Below are 18,996 nucleotides of genomic sequence, written 5' to 3'. Positions count from 1 at the left end.
TGCCACATGGGAAAACGATGACAATTTTGCCCATTGGATATCTGAAGAATGGTCTGGATTAACACATGTCAAACTTCAGGCTGTAAGTCAATTATTTACCATCACAAGTAATGGCATACCCTCCCCTGTATGTCTATGCACGCCCTCTTCACAGTCCTAAATATTTCAATGCTCTATTTTGCCATGTGCAAACTCCATTCTGGCTTCAACTCAACATGTCAGTGTGGGACCTTTCAGTCTACTTGTCCACCATATTTCAGCCTCATCTAACTTGCCACATGGCACAACTATGGCCATCCACATAAGAAAATGTGGGTGCCCCATCCACAGATCCTCAGTGCAAAAGGAAAATATCAAGAATGCACTATAACCACACATGGATAATTTGGAGTTCTAACTCAATAAACAATTGTATGACAAGAATAAAGTACAGATATCATCATTTTTTCTAATCAATATTATCATCTTTATGTTCAAATGTTCTATATTGGTCCTACAACAAGTTCCATGCCTACATGATATAAAAGTATAAAAAGAGCATACCCAGTGCCCAAGGCTCCCACCACTGTGGCATCTGGTGAGGGTCATAATGTACGAAGCCTAAAAAGTACATGATGTAAAAGAACATGTACAAAATAACATTAGTAATAACTGATATATTAAAGCAACACTGTTACCAGAAAAATGAATCATTCTTTCTCCTGAGTCCAGATCTTCACTGTCTTGTCCTTTTCAAATGCACCAGATGCTATCATGTTCTCAGAAGGGTGACATGTAACAGATACAACAGTGTCCGTGTGGCCTTCCAGTGTCTGGACAATTTTTCTTGTCTGAAGTTCCCACAAGTAGACCTTGTTATCCTCCGAACCACTGACTATATACTTTCCATTGGTTACAGAAAATGTGGATGAAACGCAGTATTTTGAATTAACATGGCCAGTGTATGTCTTCAGACATTTCCCAGTCGAGAAGTTCCATAGTCTCTGCAGATACCATACAATAAATCAGCCAGGCAGTGTATACATCTAAACTGGCATACAATTTGAAATACCCATATATGTTTGTTAATATTTGGACAAGAGAGAGAGAGGAGATGATTGATTGATTGAATGACTGTAATTTAATGTGGATTTTGTTAGTTTAGTTCCACATTACAGTACGAGTCTTACAAAGATGCTCTCACATTATATATAATCATAATTTTACAAACCAACAAACTAGAATTTGTCCGTGAAGAAAGAAAAGGGTCAGAAAGACGGATAAAGTGGAGCTTTCCCATGGAGAAATGATAATGATGTTCCCATGTGTGCACGAGTTTTTTTTTTTTTTTTGGGGGGGGGGGGGGGTGCTTCAGGAGAGGGTAATGCTGTGTTAGAGAAGTTAATCCAGCTTCTCAGTCCAACTCCAACTAAGCTTGGCCATAAACCCATCCAAGTCTGAATTCAGCCCAACCACAAATAAAAGGTACCTTGGGCTTCTCTATCCCAAGTAAACAAGCTAGCATTCAACCCTAAAAGAGCACCAGCAGAAAGATGGAGGATAATTTCGCATGACAACAAACTTCTTATCTTTTATTGGGATTGGTCAATTAGGGGATGGGGGAGGAAGAAGGCAGGACTGCATCCAGCCTACAGTATAACAACCCACAGCTTTACCAGTGATCACGTAAGGATGATGTTTGATTGAGAGGAATGCTTGGTCTATCAATGTGACAACCCCACTTAATTTATAATATGTGACCATACAGGTACAACCGTACAAGTACTATAATGCCCCTCTGGACAGATTTACATTCCCCCTCAAGTTGGTGCATAGATGTCACACATTCCCAACTTGCACACACATAGCACGAAACAATTTACTACTTAACCCCTTTGTAAAAACATCAGCTAACTGATCTCCGGCTTTGACAAAAAGAATGCAAATCAGCCATCATTCTAACTTCTCTTTGATGAAATGACGATCTATCTCCACATGCTTGGTGTGATCGTGCTGAATAGGGTTGTGAGCAATACTGATGGCGGACTCACTATCACAATACAACATCATAGGTAAGGAAACAAGAAGATCCAAATCTTTCAAGAGTCCTTGAAGTCACATAAACTCACAGATGCCATGAGACATGGCGCGAAAATCAGCTTCAGCACTGGACCGAGCAACAACTGCCTGCTTCTTGCTCTTTCAAGTAACCAAGTTGCCTCCAACAAAAATACCATAACCTATGGTGGATTGCCGATCATCTAGAGAGCTAGCCCAATCAGCATAAGTAAAGGCCTCAACTCGTAAATAAACATGGGAAGAAAAGAGGATTCCCTTTCATGGTGCAGACTTCAGGTAGCGCAAAATCTGGAACACGGCTTCAAAGTGTGAGGAATAAGGATCTTGCATATACTGGTTTAACAAACTAACAGCGAAGGCAATGTCTAGACGAGTATGGGATAAGTAAATCAACTTCCCAACCAATCGTTGATACCATCCCTTATTCAATGGATCACCAGTCTTACTAGAAAGATGAACATTTGCTTCAAGAGGAGCATCTGAAGGCTTACAACCCAACATCCCTATCTCAGATAGAAGGTCCAAAGTACTTTCGTTGAGACAGAAAGATACCCTTGGTGGGGCGGGCAACCTCAATACCAAGAAAGTAAAGCAGCTTACCTAGGTCCTTGATCTCAAACTCTTGACCAAGACAAGTCTTTAGACAAGAAAGTTCCTCCGTCTCACTCCCAGTGACAACAATGTCATCAACATACACAATGAGGATAGCAATCTTGTTACCAATCTGCTTAATGAACAAGGTGTGATCAGCATTGCTTTGAGTGTAACCTATAGACACCATAGCTTTGTGAAATCTCCCAAACCAGGTACAAGGAGATTGCTTCAACCCATATAGAGCTCGTTTGAGCTTGCAAACTTTTCCCTTGGTTTTCTGACATGAGAAACCAGGAGAAATTTCCATATACACAACTTCTACCAGTTCACCATGAAGAAATGCACTCTTGACATCAAGTTGTTGCAAGTCCCATCCTAGATTCACAGCACAAGAAAAAATCACATGGATGGTATACATTTTTGCAATTGAAGCGAACATCTCATGGTAATCTAGACCATACATCTAAGTAAATCCTCTAGCAACCAACCCAGCTTTGTACCGGTCTACAGTCCCATCCATATTCTGCTTCACAGTGAATATCCATTTGCAACTCACTGTCCTTTTCTGTGGTGGAAGAAAGACCAAATCTCAAGTATCATTCTTCTTTAAGGATTGCATTTCTTCATCCATGGCCGCCTTCCACTGCAATTCTGTGATAGTTTCCTACCAATTTTGGGGAATGGAAACAGATGACAAGGAAGACACAAAGGTACGATATGAAGGAGAAAGAGAGTTGTAAGAAACCACCTAAGCAATGGGGTGTCGAGTACAAGATCTCTTTCCCTTTCGAATAGCAATGGGTAAGTCAATATGGGTCAGAAATTCTAGGAGCATTAGAATGAGTATTACCAAACAGAAGGGTATTGCCTGGATCAGGAAATGGCGGTTGGCTAGGTAGAGTAGAGTAGGTGCCACTGAGGTGGTGTCCATTTGTTGCTCATGATTCCAACAAATATATACTTTCATGGGCAGCTGAACATGAACATGTGTCTCCCCCTAAACTGAAGGAACTTGAGAAGCAGAGTCCGAGTTAAGAATAGGAACAGCCAGAGGCACATCTTCAACAAACAGAGAAGAATCCACCCCCCCCCATGAATAGGTGCCAGAGAATAGTAGGCAGCAAACTCATGGAACACAACATCCATGAAGACAAAAACCCCACGAGATGGAGGGTGACAACACTTGTACCCCTTTTGGTTGGCAGAGTATCCAATGAACACACACTTAAGTCCTCAGTGGCCTAGCTTGCCATGTAGATGGTGATTCCAGACAAAACAAACACAATTGAAGATTTTAGGTGGGGAGAAGAAAATGGAAGAACCCTGGAGAACCGCAATAGGAGTCTTGAAGTCAAGGAATCAAGTCGGCATCCGGTTGATGAGATAAGCAGCAGTCAACACAACTTCACTCCAATACTGAGAAGGAACATGCATTTCAAACAGGAGAGCACGGGCTACTTCCAACAGATGTCTATTTTTATGTTTCACCATACAATTTTGGGCCATTGTATCAAGCAACTGATTTGATGAATAATCCCTTGAGAGGCAAGATAAGACTGGAATGAACTCTGCAAATATTTACCATTGTTACTACAGAGAATTTTGATGGTGGACTTGAACTGTGTACAAACCATGTTGTAAAATAGTTGAAAGCAATGAAACACTTTATTCTTTTGGTGCATCAAATAAATCCATGTAACCCGTGTATGACAATCAATAAAAGTCACAAACCATCGATAATCAGTAATGGAAGAACAACAGGCAGGGCCCCACACATCAGAGTGAATTAACATAAAAGGAGAAGAATTCTTTTATTCAGATTGGAATAAGTTGAACAAGTTTGCTTGGCTAAAACACAAGCATCACAAAAGAAATCCCTAGGATTACATTGTTGAAATAAACTGGGGAAAAAATTAACTAAAGTGCCAACAGGAGGATGGCCTAAATGTTTATGCCAAAGGAGTAACTCAGATGAAGAGGTTGAAGGAGTAGAACTAGTCTGATGAGCCTGACCAACTGAAGAAGTGTCTTCTAGCAAATAAAGATCACCATGCACCCTACCACAGCCAATCGTTTACTCTGTCACCAGATCCTAAAAAACACAATGAGAAGGGGGGAAAATTACTACATAGTTGGATCAGTGGTAAGACGGCTGATAGAAAGAAGCTTAGTAGAAAAATCAGGAACATGAAGAACAAATACTAAGGATAAAGATGTAGAACAAGTGATAGAACCCTTTCCAGCAACCGAGAGGGAACCATCTGCTACTCTAACCTTATCTTTATCAGAACAAGGGGAATAGTGAAAAATATACTAGAAGAGCCAGTCATATTATCAATGGCACTAGAGTCAATTATCCAAAGACGAGATGCACAATGACCACCAAAAGGAATACTTGAGTAAGCAAGATTGGAGTCGGTGGAAACCAGAGTAGATGTAGAGGCGGAAGCAGAAGTAGTAGAAGGTTCCAATCAGGTCATCAAACGCCTAAGCATAGCAAGCTCTTCCTGAGAAAAAGAGAAATCAGTACTAACAAGTGCAGGATCAAATGCCTCAGTATGATGGGCAGCCTGGGAGGATCGACCACAACCTCGTGAGGAGGTAGGTCGGCCATGCAGCTTCCAATAGAACTCCTTAGTATGATGCTCCTTACCACAATAGTCACACTTGAGCGGTTCATTATCAGAGGAGAAACGATCACTGGAACGGGTGGTACCACTTTTAGGTTGAGTAGACCCATAAAGTAAATCTGAATGTTCCTGATTAGTAGTCTATAACATAGCATTGCAACGAGTGTCCTCCAACTGCATCAATGAATAAGACTGCTCCAAGGTAGGGAAAGGGTCCCGGCTAAGTACTTGGGCACAAATCTGATCATACTCAACATTCAGACTAGCCAAAAATTTATAAACCCAAAACTTATCTTCCCATTTCTTGAAATTAGTAACATCTGCAATACAAGTTGCCTGAAAGGTGTCATAAAAGTCGAATTCCTGCCACAGACTACACAACTCAAAGTAGTATTGAGATAGAGTTAGGCCCTTTTGCTTGGTTTCATGAAGCTTCTTGCGTAGTTCATAAACCTGAGCATCATTCCCAAATTGAGAGTATGTGTCCTAAGCTGCTATCCAAATCTTGGTTGTAGTATCCAAGAGAAGGTAACCCTGAGCAATCTGGGGTTGCATAGAATTGATAAAAAAGTCATTACCAAGGAGTTATGAGAACTCCACTTCTTCTGTGAAGCATCAGCAGTAGTAGGCTTCACAGTTTCGCATGTTAGATAGCCCGCAGAGCCGCATGAATCAATGGAGAAATAACAGAAACGTGACCACATCAGATAATCACTCCCATCCAATCAAACAGAGCTAAGAGGGAATGAAGGGAAATCATTATGAGTCCCACGACTCATCCCTTCAATTCCAGTTGATGCAGTAGAGACGTCCAACATAGTTACCACTCAGATTGAATCATGAAACTTAGAAAAGACCATATGTAGAAGAGGCAACATTTGTAATTGATATCATGACCATAATCATAAGCCGAAGTAAAGATGAAGCCTTGAAGGAATCAATGATCATCAACAAACCATGAAAAGATTGATGGAGGGTTCAAAACCTTGACAAAAATCAACTCAGACTGAAAACCCTAATAAAATCAATAGGGTCTCTCAGATCATTGTGCAGGTGAGATTTGAGAGCCCAAAAAGGAAGGAGATGACCCTTGGTGGCCTAGGAGAGGCTCACCGAGAGCCGGGTTAAGGTGAGAGAGAGGTGATGTGAGAAGAGAGAGAGGGAGACGGAAGGTAGAAACCGAGAGTGAGTCTGCGGCTAGGGCTAGGATCCCAAGGTAGATCTCAGCTCTGATACCATGTTTGATTGAGACGAATGCTTGGTCTGTCAATGTGACAGCTCCACTTTATTTATAATAAGTGACATACAAGTACAAGTACTATAATGCCCCTATGGACAGATTTACCCTTATACCCATATTACAACAGATGATAATGCTTGTGTGTGTGTGTGTGTGTGTGATAGAGAGAGAGAGGGAGACTGTTTGCCAAAAGAGGGAAACTCACAACTTTATGTTTGGAGAGGCCAGTGATCATAGTTGCCACGGTGTCTAGGTGACCCAAGGCGTTGGAGGGGGCCTGGACACAAGGCACCTCGCCTAGTCAACCAAGGGCGACTGGCAATGCCGTGAGGCCCGTGACAACTATGCTAGTGATCACCAATTACTGAAGTTGGGGTAGGCATATAGTTCCCTTCCTTTTTTTTCCCCTCCCACTTTTTCCCACCTTTTCTTCCTTTTTTTCGCCTCTCCAACCTAAGCCGCAGGGGTCCCCTTCCCTGCCTACCTCTTTCGGCTTCCCTTGGTGGTGAGTGTATACCACTAAGGGCTACTTGCCTTCACCTATGCCTTAGATCTCCTTTTTATTTTGGAGATTTTATGTGCTGCTTTGTTAAGTGAAGATTTGTGATATTTTTTCCCCTTCTTTGCGGCCATGTCTGACGAAGAAAATTCTGCCATCTCTTCTAGACAAGTGGGAACCTTTGTGCATCGTGAGAAGGATTTCCCTAGATTCCAGACTAACTTTGTTAAATTGGATGGCAATAATAGAGGATGTTCTTGAGGATGGGGTTACTAGTCAGGAACAGCAAGGTGAGATTTCTGTTCAGGGGGAGACTCCTGTGTCCCCTACTATGCCCACTGAACCCATTATTCAGCCAAGTAATCAGCCAGGTAAAGGAAAAAAGGTTTAGGGAGATAAGTCACTACTGACATATGGCAAGAAGGAAAATCTCGACCAGAATAGGCCTACTACCATCTTTCCACTAAAATTGACTACAGAGGTTCCAAGTTCTACTAACTCTGAACCCTCTGGTCAGCTTCCATCTGTTCCTCCTTTTGATTATGATCCTATCTTGACCATCCTATTGCTACTAGGAAAGGTAAACGTAGTTGTACTCAGCACCCAATTTCAAATTTTGTTTCTTATGACTCTTTATCTCCCATTTTTCAGACCTTTCTTGCTTCCATGTCTTCTGTGTCTCTTCCTAACTCTTGGCAGGAGGCAGTGGCACACTCGGACTGGAAAGAAGCTATGAAGGAAGAGATGAGAGCCCTTGATAAAAATAACACGTGGGATTTGGTTCAGCTTCCACCGGGAAAGAGAGTTGTAGGGTGCAAATGGGTGTTTGCAGTTAAACATAAGGCTGATTGGAGCATTGAACGATATAAAGCCAGGCTGGTTGCTAGAGGCTTCACCCAGACGTATGGAATTGACTATCAGGAGACATTTGCTCCAGTAGCCAAGATGAACACTGTGAGGGTTCTCCTGTCGTATGCTGTAAATCAAGGATGGAACCTATTTCAACTTGATGTAAAAAATGCATTCTTGCATGGTGAGTTGACTGAGGAGGTGTACATGGATATTCCACCAGGATTTGATTCTACAAAGACTCAGGGGAAGGTATGTAAGCTCAATCGAGCTCTTTATGGGTTGAAGCAGTCTCCCCGGACATGGTTTGGTAGGTTTCATAAAGCAATGGTCTCCATTGGGTTCAAGCAGAGCAATGCAAATCACACGCTATTTATTAGGAGGACTACCAAACATGTGACTATGTTGATTGTATATGTTGATGATATAGTCATCACTGGGAGCAGCCAGAAGGAGATTGATTCTTTGGAAAAAAAATTGGGCACTGAGTTTGAAATCAAAGACCTGGGATAAGTACTTCTTGGGTATTGAGGTTGCCTACTCTAACAAAGGAATCTCATTATCTCAAAGAAAGTACACATTGGATCTATTGTCTGAGACAGGTATGTTGGAATGCAAGCCAGCAGACACCCCTATTGAACCTAATTGTCACCTTCGGTTAAAGGAAGGAGAACCTGTGAATAAGGAGCAGTACCAGCGACTGGTAGGACGTTTGATTTACTTGTCCCACACTCATCCAGACATTGCCTTTACAGTAAGTCTGGTTAGCCAGTACATGCATGACCCCTATTCTACACACTTGGATGTTTTCTACAGAATTTTGAGGTATTTGAAAGCTGCTCTAGGAAAAGGAATTTCTATTTCTCCCTATGGTCACATGAAAATTGAAACATATACAGATGCAGACTGGGCTGGATCACCTGCTGACAGGCGTTCTACTTCTGGCTATTGCACTTATGTTGGGGGGAATCTTGTCACCTGGAGAAGCAAGAAGCAAACTGTTGTGGCTCGTTCTAGTACCGAGGCCGAGTTTCGGGCTATGGCCCAGGGTATATGTGAGGCCTTTTGGCTCCAAGGTTTATTGCAAGATCTTGGAATTGAGGTTGAGATGCCTATGTGGTTGTACTCTGATAGCAAATCCGCAATCAGCATAGCTCATAATCCTGTTCATCATGATCGAACAAAGCATGTGGAGATAGATCGTCACTTTATCAAGGAGAAACTTGATAGTGGTCAGATGTGCATTACATTCGTTCCTTTAGATGATCAGCTTGCAGATGTTCTTACCAAAGGGTTGAGTCCTAGGTTATTTGTTTCTATTGTTAGCAAGCTGGGCATGATAGATATATATGCTCCAACTTGAGGAGGAGTGTTGTAATATTGGTACAAGGGTAGAACTATCATAAGGGTATTTTGGTCTTGTACTCTATTCTGGAATGTTCCTCTATTCTATTATAAATAAAGCTGGCATGTGTCATATTGACACAAGTCATTCTCTCAGATTATGTAGATTTCATCAGGTTTACATATATGTCAAAGATCAGTGAAGCTTCAGCTGGTGGTTTGAATGGTAACAACCCCAGTCTGGTTACTTTTAAAATCCCAACACACAGATATCCATTGTGAAGTTGGATAGTACTAACTACTTGGATTCGTCACATTCAATGAAGTTATCCCTGCAAAGTCCAAGGAAGTTAGGGTGCATTACTGGTACCATTCAAGCTGCTAAGTCCAGTTATCCCACATACCCAAAATGGGAGACCAAGAACTCAACCATTATGACTAGGTTGATTTTTTCTATGAAACTGGAGATTGTTCGGAGGATTATGAGGAAGAAGACTATCGAAGATATTTGGGATAGTGTCTCCAGGACTTTTGACCGAGTGGGTAACTCAACTAAGGTATACCAACTTCTTCAAAAGGTGATTACCAGGAAGCAGAGTGACAGGACCATCTCTGAGTATTAGAACTCTGTTATTGGTCTCTGGGAGGAGTATGATCATTATAGGGATCTCTCCAAATGCCCTATCCTGAAGATGAAGCAAAAGTCTACAGATCTCTTGAAAAGGAGCGTGTGTTGATTCTCCTTGGTGGGTTGGACCAAAACTAGGAGCCAATCCAGGTGGAGCAACGAGAGGAGGTCTCATATAAAGGCAACAAAAACCAGCTTTTTCCTTAAGCCTCTCTTTCTCATCCGGCACTGTTTGGAATTGGGACAGGGCCCATTTGGACTCCCCAAGGGTCCCCTACAATACCCTTATGGTCTTGACTCTGGAAGAAACGAGTTGTTGTCACACATGACACAACTCATTTTTCCTTGGCTTGCCAGGTACTGCAAACATTGTTTTCTACTCTTTTTTGTTCTTGGAATGTTGAATGTGATGCTTCCGGTTGCTTTGTGTTGGTGAGCTATGTTGTTTGGATCTTTTGAGTTGTTATGAGATGATTCTACATCTTGAGTGTATTCGAGTTGGATTTCTTTGAGTTGTGTTTATTCTTTTTGCTGGAATTTTTTTTCGGAGTATTTGGGTAGAGTGAGTACTACCCATTTGGTTTAAGTATCATCCCCACTTTGTACATGTGTTCCTACATTATGTCTAAGGTCAGTGGACCTGCGGAAGCTTTGGCTAGTGTTTTGAGTAGTTCCCATCCTACTCAGATTGCCTTTGAGAATTCCAACACCCAGATTTCCATTGTGAAGTTAGAAAACACCAACTACTTGGACTGGGCTAATTCTGTGAAGCTTTCCCTATGGAGTAGGGCAAAGCTAGGGTGCATTACAGGCACCATTTAGGCCCCCAACTCAAGTGATCCAACATATCATAAATGGGAGACCGAGAACTCCACTGTTATGACTTGGTTGATTTTCTCTAGGAAACCTGAGATTGGCAGGAGGATTATGAGAAAGGAGATTGCCAAGGATATTTGGGATAGTGTCTCCAAGACTTTTAACCAAGTGGGTGACTCGACTAAGGTTTACCAACTCCTCTAGAAGAAAATCACAATGAAACAGGGAGACAAGACAATTTCTGAATATTATAACATTGTTATTGGTCTCTTGGAGGAGTATGACCGTTATAGGGACCTCCAATTATCTAATCCAGAAGATGAAGCCAAGGTTTGCCGAACCCTTGAGAAGGAGCATGTCTTAATTCTTCCTGGTGGGTTGAATCCGGAATATGAACTAATCCGAGTACAAATTTTAGGCTGTTCTCCTCTCCCCTCCTTAGATGAATTCTGTAGCTACTTGTAAAGTGAGGAGACCCGGAGAGTGGCAATGGAAGCTATACCGCCTCTTGAGCAGTTTGCTCTTACTTCTAGCTCCCACAGAGATTGGTTATGTGGAGGAAGAGGCCAAGGGCCACCCCATGGGGATGATAAACAGATAGACTCCGATGTGATCACTATGGGAACTCTGGGCACACTATAGAGAGGATGCATGGTGGACCTACTGGTATGTGTGGTGGCAGGAAAGGGGGAGCTAGAGCCTAGAGCACACACTGTGATGACCGAGGCTGTCCCTATGAGATATTCATCTGGATTTCAAACAAATCAAAGTTCTCTCACAGGGGAGGATATTGTATCATTCCACAGGGTTATGTCACGATTGGGTAGTTCTTCTTCTACATCTACAGTGCCAGACTCTTCAACTTCAGATTTGCAAGACTCTACATCTGCTCTTTCTACTACCTCTTTGTGGATCATTGACTCTGGACTCTGAAGCCACTGATCATATGACTGGTATGTCTCAGTGTTATAATTCCTACTCTGTTTGTTCTGGTAAGGATAAGGTTAGGGTGAATGATAGCTCCCTTTCCTTTATTTCTGGTAAGGGCAGTGTCCATGTTACCTCTTCTATTTCCCTTAACTATACTCTTCATGTTCCTAACTTTGCCACAAATCACTTATTTATGAGCCACTTAACCAAATCCCTAACTATTGTGTTACTCTTTTTCCCTCTCATTATCTCTTTCAGGAAATATTGACAAAGAGGATTATTGGCAGTGGACGTGAGGAGAAAGGGCTCTACCTTTGTTTATCTAGGAACATCTTGTTTGACTACTACTCAATCCTACGCGTGTGGGCATAGTGACAATAGTATTGTTGACTCGGTGATGTTGTGGCATCCACGTCTGGGCCACCCTTCTTTTGGTGCTATGAAAAGACAATCGCCACATTTGTTTTCTTCTATTTCTTCTTAGCATATATTTCAGTGTGAACCATGTTTGTTTGCTAAACATTGTCGTTCTTCTTATCCGTATCATGGCAATAGATCCACCGTTCCATTTCATATTAAGCATAATGATGTTTGGGGATCTGCTCCCACTACCTCTTTATTTAGCAATCTTTATTTTGTTTCATTTGTTGATGATTATTCCCGCACTACAAAGACTTTTTTGATGAAACATAAGAGCGAGGTTTATGATGTTTTTAAGAATTTCCATCAAATTGTGTGCACTCAATTTTATACCAAGATTAAAATTGTGCGAACTGATAAAGGGGGAGAGTACATCTATGATGAACTCCAACACTTTTTTACCAATAATGGAATTATCCATCAGCTTGCTCGTGTTGATACACCCCCCAACAAAATGGGGTAGCTAAAAGGAAAAATCGCCATTTATTGGAAGTCACTAGGAGTCTGTTAACCTAAGACTTTTTTGTTTGATGCCCTTCTCAGTTCTGAAATTTTCCAGCCCTATTTAATGTCTGCAATAGCTTAATTGACAGTATTCTAGTCACATTTTCAACCCCTGATTTCTGAGAAGCAGACTATCATATTGATCTGAGATTTGGATATGCTGCTCCTCCCCAGTTCTGCTCCCTTCGATTCAAGTCTGAAGTCCATCAGACTGCTGATTAAAATTTATAGTAGTTCTCCTCAGTTACTAATTTCTGTTTTCCATACTTTCCAATTTATGTTTATGGTTGTGTCTCCCAATCCCCCCATTGGATGAACCTGAAGTTTTAAGAATATAACCAGTCCAACAGGATCTTCCATCGACTGTAATTTTAGTCCCATCCATTATTCTGATTTAGATTCATTAAATCTTCTACATTCTGTCCACAAATTCTATTGTGTTTGGTCACTACAATTATAGTTTTCTGTTAGGTGTTAGTGTTGACCCTTTTCAGCCTATCATACCTCATTATTAACAGTTAACAGGGAAGAAAGAATAAGAAGAATATTTAAAAATAAATAAAAAATCAGTTAACACTTAACAGAGAAGAAAAAATGAAATAAACAGTTCAGCAGTAATGTTAAGAAATTAAGGGGGGGGGGGGAGAGAGAGGAAAGAAGAAGAAGAATATTTTTAAAAAGAATCGGTAACACTTAGCAGAGAAGAAAGAAGAAGAAGTAAAAATGAAATTAACAATCACAGTCCAGTGGTAACGTTATGAAATCAAGGGAGGGGGGGAGAAGAAGAAACTAAACATGGCAGCAAGGAAGAAGAAGAAGATGACTCATCGGAGTCGAAGGAGCCTCGCCGGAGGCCAAAATGGCAGGAGAGATGTCGCTTTTGAGCTACGATGGTTTCTGGTTTTGGGGTTTCAGGCTTTCAGCTTACACCTTCGAAGAAGAATGATCAATTCACTCCTCTTTTCACTTTTATAAGAATAATTCAGTGTAGCAGGGTGTACTCTAATATGTACACCTGATGTAGATTTGGTCAATCGATGGGGCTGCAAGATAAGCCAAAACCTGGCCCATATTATGGGTTGTTTAAGCCCATCAGTTTCAGGCTTTCAGCATGTACCTGGCCCATGATTGGGACCACATTCAGCCCATATTGATTTCTGTGCTATAAAGGAGATATTGACCAGCAGGCAGCAGCTTAAGGAAGGATATTGCTCCAGATTTGATGGGCCCCATGGCCAGCTGGTGAAGATCAAGCTGAAGACCAACATTGTTGTGGTCTGGAGACTTCTTTTTCAAGGCAAATCGAGCTTTCAAGCTGATCTGGTTTAGGAAAAAATTTAGGATTCAGTTGTTACTTGCCTAGGGTTTTTGTTAGCTTAGGATAGTTTCTGTATTTAAGTAGATTTGCTAGTGTAATTAGGACTCTTTATTTTGCTAACCAATTAGAGATTGAATTTACTTTTAATTTGGAATGTTTCAAGAAGATCTTAGGATGTAATTGGCTTTTTTATAAATAAAAGATAGAGGCTTCATGTACCTATCTTGAAGAAGACAAGAGACAATAAACAAGAGAAGGATTTTAGGAGTTTAGTTGGCTTAATTTGGAGGAAGCTGATCCTCTTCTCTCAATAGAGACTTTTTCAGTAATGTTCAGATATGCCTTTCATTCATTTGTACGTATTTAATATGGTTGCCATTATCATATCCTCCTTAGTTAGGATAACTCCTACCACTCTCCACGACTCCCATCCGCCCACAACAACTGACCCAACTCCTTACAATAGCTAAATACAAGGACTAATTATAACTAAATGCAATGACCTGTATTCTACTCAGGCATTGCATAACATGCACATAACAAATTCCTCCCTCCTAAGAAACGGCCTTGTCCTCAAGGCCAAAATTTGGAAATTGATGCACCATAGCTGTGACATACTGACATCCTCTTTATCTTCATAATTCCCTTGATGTAGGACAAAACATGAAGAAAAAGAGGTCAAAACACTGTTCACGTGAACAGTGTCACAGCCCCTTATTTTGCCTTCATGAGAATATTATTAGAAGATCCTTGGTGGGGACCACATGAGAATCCAAGCTTTGACAAGAAAGAGGATCGGCTGCTAGAAGACTTGAAGATCTGATTTTATTTTGTTACTATTCTCTTCGTAGTACTTAGTTGCTAAATCTATTAGTTTCTATTTTAGTTATTCTTGCATGTGGCTAAACTATACAGCCTAGTAGTTTCTAATTTTAGTTAGCTTCTATCTTAGTTAGGTTTTAGTAGTTTCTAATTTTAGTTAGCTTCTATCTTAGTTAGGTTTTAGTAGTTTCTATTTCCCTACTTTCTATTTTCAGTTAGTTTCTATTTTAGAAAGTTCCTATTTTATTTGTATGCTTGCCTAAGCTATTAATAGGACCCCTAATGTAAGGAAGGATCTGAATTGGAGAATAGAATTTGTAGCAAAGCTTGCCATCGGTTATGGGAGAAATTCCATATTTCAACAGCTGGGATAGTTGTGGGTGAGAGATCCAGGCAAAGAGAGCCATTCCCCTACCCCTCTTCTCTTCTATCTTCTTTCTTTATCTTCTCCTCCTTTCTTCTTATCCTTTATGTTCTCCAGTCATATGTAATAGAAAACAACAATAAAAAAAGAGAGTTTTAGACTTCTAATTATTTAATTTGTTCCTTACCATGTTTATCCTGGCTGCAATCGATCTCCTGCTGGTTCTTCCTTGGTTCGAGGTCGACTTTTGCATTATCCCTTCAACAAAAATAATTTCTTTCATCGGTGCCCTGGTACAAATTGTTCATTGCACAATCCTTTCGTACGCCTTTCTTGCATCTCCGTTGAAGTGAATCTACAAACGGGAAGAGTTGAACCTTGATCAATTGGTTCAATGTCAGGTGGAATTCTCTTCCTCTAAAGTAAGTTGTTGTGGACCTCGTACAACCGAGCTAGGCCAATCGCCGCTGACAAAGATGTGGGACAGCCGGCCATGACATCTGCCCGTATGTTATCCTTGAGTCCACTGAGGAAACAGCTAACTTGGCGGTGGGAGGGTAGTGACCCAACCTTAGACAACAACTTTTCGAATTGTGTTTGGTAACTTCGAATGGGACCCAGTTGTTGCAATTTTGTCAAATCGACAAAAAAGTCTTGAAACTGGGATGGTCCATATTGCATATGCAACCCATCACAGAATTGCCACAAAGTTAATTCACCTTCTTCTTGCCGGAATAATTGGTACCAAAGCTGAGCCTCCCCCTCCAGATGAAATGAAGTGAGTGCCACCCGCTCTTCTTTAGATGTTTGGTGGAAGTGGAAAAACTGCTCGACACGGCAAACCCAACTGGTAATGTCCTCTTCACCATTGAAACGTGGAAAATCGAGCTTGACAAGTTAGGGAGTGAAGGATTGTTGAGAGCCTTGTGGTCGACTACCAAATGATTACCCAAGTCTTCATGGGTCGGTGGCGGAATCATGAAATTTTCTCCCTCTTGTTCTGGTTGATTCGAACGTGAGCCAAGTCTCTCAAGCACCTAGTTCAACTTGCTCATGATCAAGTTCTATCCTTCAGAGAGAGATTCCACTTCTCCTTCAAGCTTCTCCACCCTTTGATCCATGCTCCTGCTCTGATACCAGACCAATACATGCAAGGTTTCTCCGCATTTACCTGTCTTGAAGAAGACAAGAGACGATAAACAAGAGAGGGATTTTAGGAGTTTAATTGGCTTAATTTGGAGGAAGCCGATCCTCTTCTCTCAATAAAGACTTTTTAGGTAATATTTAGATATGTCTAACATTCATTCATATGTATTTAATATGGCTGCCAAGTAATGGCAACCGTTACAACTCCTCCTTAGTTAGGATAATTCCTCCTACCACTCTCCACTACTCCTATCCATCCACAACAACTGACCCAAGTCCTTACAAAGAACTGAATACAAGGACTAATTATAACCAATTACAATAACTAAATACACTGTCCTTTATTCTACTTGTGCATTGCATACCATGCACATAACACTGCATACAACAGCCTATGATTTGAGAAAAGTTGACTTCAGTTTCGAAACCAAGTTATGACGTGAGATGCCTATGAGTGGGTGAGAGGCCCAAGAAAGAGTAAGAGGCTCAATCCAATTCTACCCTTACCTTATTCTATCTTCTTCTAATTTTCTTTTATTTTTCCAATCAATACCAAAATAATGATGGAGCTGGTTCAGCTAAGAACCAACCCTACAATAGAATCGATGTACCGTCTAACAATAGAGATTTTCAGCAAAACACCATATGAAACTGAACCATACAGGCTATTTTGACGAGGTCTTCAATCAGCGATTCATTGGAATTCAATAGGGCTTCCTCTATACTCAGCCAAAAATTCCAGTTTCCAACATCCAATGACCTAGACATAATCAACTTATGTCAATACCTAGAGGTCAGAGATGATCTGAGTCATCTGACTGTCCATGAAAATATTCAACCATTGGACGTCACCACATCTTCCTTTTCACCGGTAAAAATTTAAACAAATAAAAGTTAATAGACACAACTTGGAATGCAAAATCTAATACTAACATGGGAGTTTATCCGTAAGGTGCAATCAATCTATGCATAGATATATCAGAAGGAATAGTTTGTGGGATGACCCAACTTAAAGCTTCAAAGCCAGATAGCACAGGTGGATTTGCAGAATCAAATATAGTCTTCATACCAACAGCTTGCCAAAGGCAAAGGACAGTAGATGCAATGAAGCTGTTAATTCAGAATCCTCACATTATATGAAAATAGCTACAAGGAACCAACAACTTATAGAGATACAATCTTAAATAGTGGACAAAAGTAAAAATAGCTTACCTCAACAACTTGAGGAAGGTTTTTTTTTTCCTTAAAATGGAATAAAAGATAAAGAATAGCAAACATACCAATGTATTGTCCAATGTGCCGGCGAGAATAAACTTTCCATTAGGCGAAAACTTGACAAAAGAAACCGGCGGATTTTCATCGTCAATGAGAGTCTTCATGCAGTGGCCCGTCGACGCATCCCAAATCCTGCACAACCCATCATAGCTGCTCGAAACGATTAACGACCCATCTCGGTTAAAGTTCACCGCTGTCACTGGATCCGAGTGGGCTGGAAGGACCTTCAAGCATTTCCCGGTCTTCACATCCCAAACCCTAACCGTCTCATCGTACGAACCGGACACGATCATATTCGACTGAGGATTGTAGTTAACACATAAGACATAATTTGTGTGTCCACGAAGTGTCTTGACGATTGAACCGGTCTGGACGTCCCATATCCGTACCGTCTTGTCATCTGAGCCAGAGCAGATATAACGGGAATCAGAAGAGAATGCAAAGTCAGAGATGCCCTGTTCGTGGCCTTCGAACTCTTGAAGGAGAGAACCATCGGTCGGCGAGCAGAGGCGTATGGTTTTGTCGGCTGATGAGCTGCCCAAGAGGTTGCCGTCGTTGGAGAATTTGACGCTGGAGATGGATCGCTTGTGGCCTGTTAGGGTTTGATTGAGCTTGTAGGGTTGTATGGCTACAGTTGGATCTGACGCCATCGATGGTAATTTATGCGGTAGAATTTGGAAGTTGGAACCGAGGTTTGATTTCTTGAAAGGAACTGCGAGGGAAATTTGATTCGGGGACAAGTCCCTATTCTGGACTCTGATGACTGGTGTTACTTTGTTTGGAAAAATTACCTGTACACTCTTTGTACTTTGCCTAAAACGGAAATTTATGCTCTCAAGTGCAGTGCGTTGCCTAGCCCACTACATTTAAAAATCCAACCGTCTACCCAATACTTGAAGGATTAAAAGACACCACTGCCCATGTTTCCAATAACCACCTTGTACACTCCTCAATGTTTTTAAAAAGACAAAAATAACAGTCCATTAGGAACTCAATGTTAAATGATGACAGGAAGTATATTTTAGTCATGAAATGACCTTTATACCCTTTCAACCCAAAATAATAGATAACTCAAATCTATCTCTTCTTTTAATATGATCGTTGAAGGAAGTTACTTGGGCAAGGTGAAAACGCTTGGAACCTCTACACTAAGGGTGTCAATTTGGAACCGAAACAGTATACCGATACTGAAATCGATCATATAAAACCGTACCAAACCATACCGTTGCAAAAAATAGTACAATACGGTACCAAAAAAGGGTATTGACCACGGTACGGTACAGTATGGTATCGATATTGGGTACAATACCGACGGTATGTACCGAAATCGTACCGTTATATCAAAACTGTACCGAAATCATACCGTGTTGGAAAGCGTAAGAACAGGTTCTCAAGTAATAAAAAGCTTCTTCACTTCAATGGCATTTCTGGTAAATAAGTAGAACAAATAAGAGAAAATTAAGAGGTGTGAGCGTCTGACGTTGTAAATAACGAGTAAAACAAGACAACTTTTTACTTCTTTTAACTTTTCCATATCGGAAACCATGACAAATGTGGCA

The 18,996-nt window shown here is 41.0% G+C and overlaps 1 protein-coding gene across 2 annotated transcripts; it reads right to left on the bottom strand.

Moving 5' to 3' along the window:
• Nucleotides 1-424: 424 nt before the first annotated feature.
• LOC122662754 (COMPASS-like H3K4 histone methylase component WDR5A) lies at nucleotides 425-18,164 on the bottom strand. 2 transcript variants are annotated; one of them, XR_006333091.1, is made up of 3 exons: nucleotides 17,443-18,164; nucleotides 626-983; nucleotides 425-529 (listed from the first exon to the last, which is right to left on the bottom strand). XR_006333091.1 is itself a non-coding variant. In XM_043858475.1 (2 exons), the coding sequence occupies exons 1-2, from the start codon at nucleotides 18,085-18,087 to the stop codon at nucleotides 690-692; spliced, it is 939 nt and encodes a 312-aa protein (XP_043714410.1). In that variant the 5' UTR covers nucleotides 18,088-18,164; the 3' UTR covers nucleotides 614-689. The 2 variants fall into 2 exon arrangements, 1 of the variants encoding a protein (XP_043714410.1); XM_043858475.1 differs by lacking the exon at nucleotides 425-529 and having other exon boundaries at nucleotides 614-983.
• Nucleotides 18,165-18,996: the final 832 nt, after the last annotated feature.

The sequence above is a fragment of the Telopea speciosissima genome, chromosome 5 (assembly GCF_018873765.1).
Source record: "Telopea speciosissima isolate NSW1024214 ecotype Mountain lineage chromosome 5, Tspe_v1, whole genome shotgun sequence".
Lineage (NCBI taxonomy): Eukaryota > Viridiplantae > Streptophyta > Magnoliopsida > Proteales > Proteaceae > Telopea > Telopea speciosissima.
Note: the sequence above shows the minus strand (reverse complement) of the source record. Positions and strands in the feature narration are given on the sequence as shown.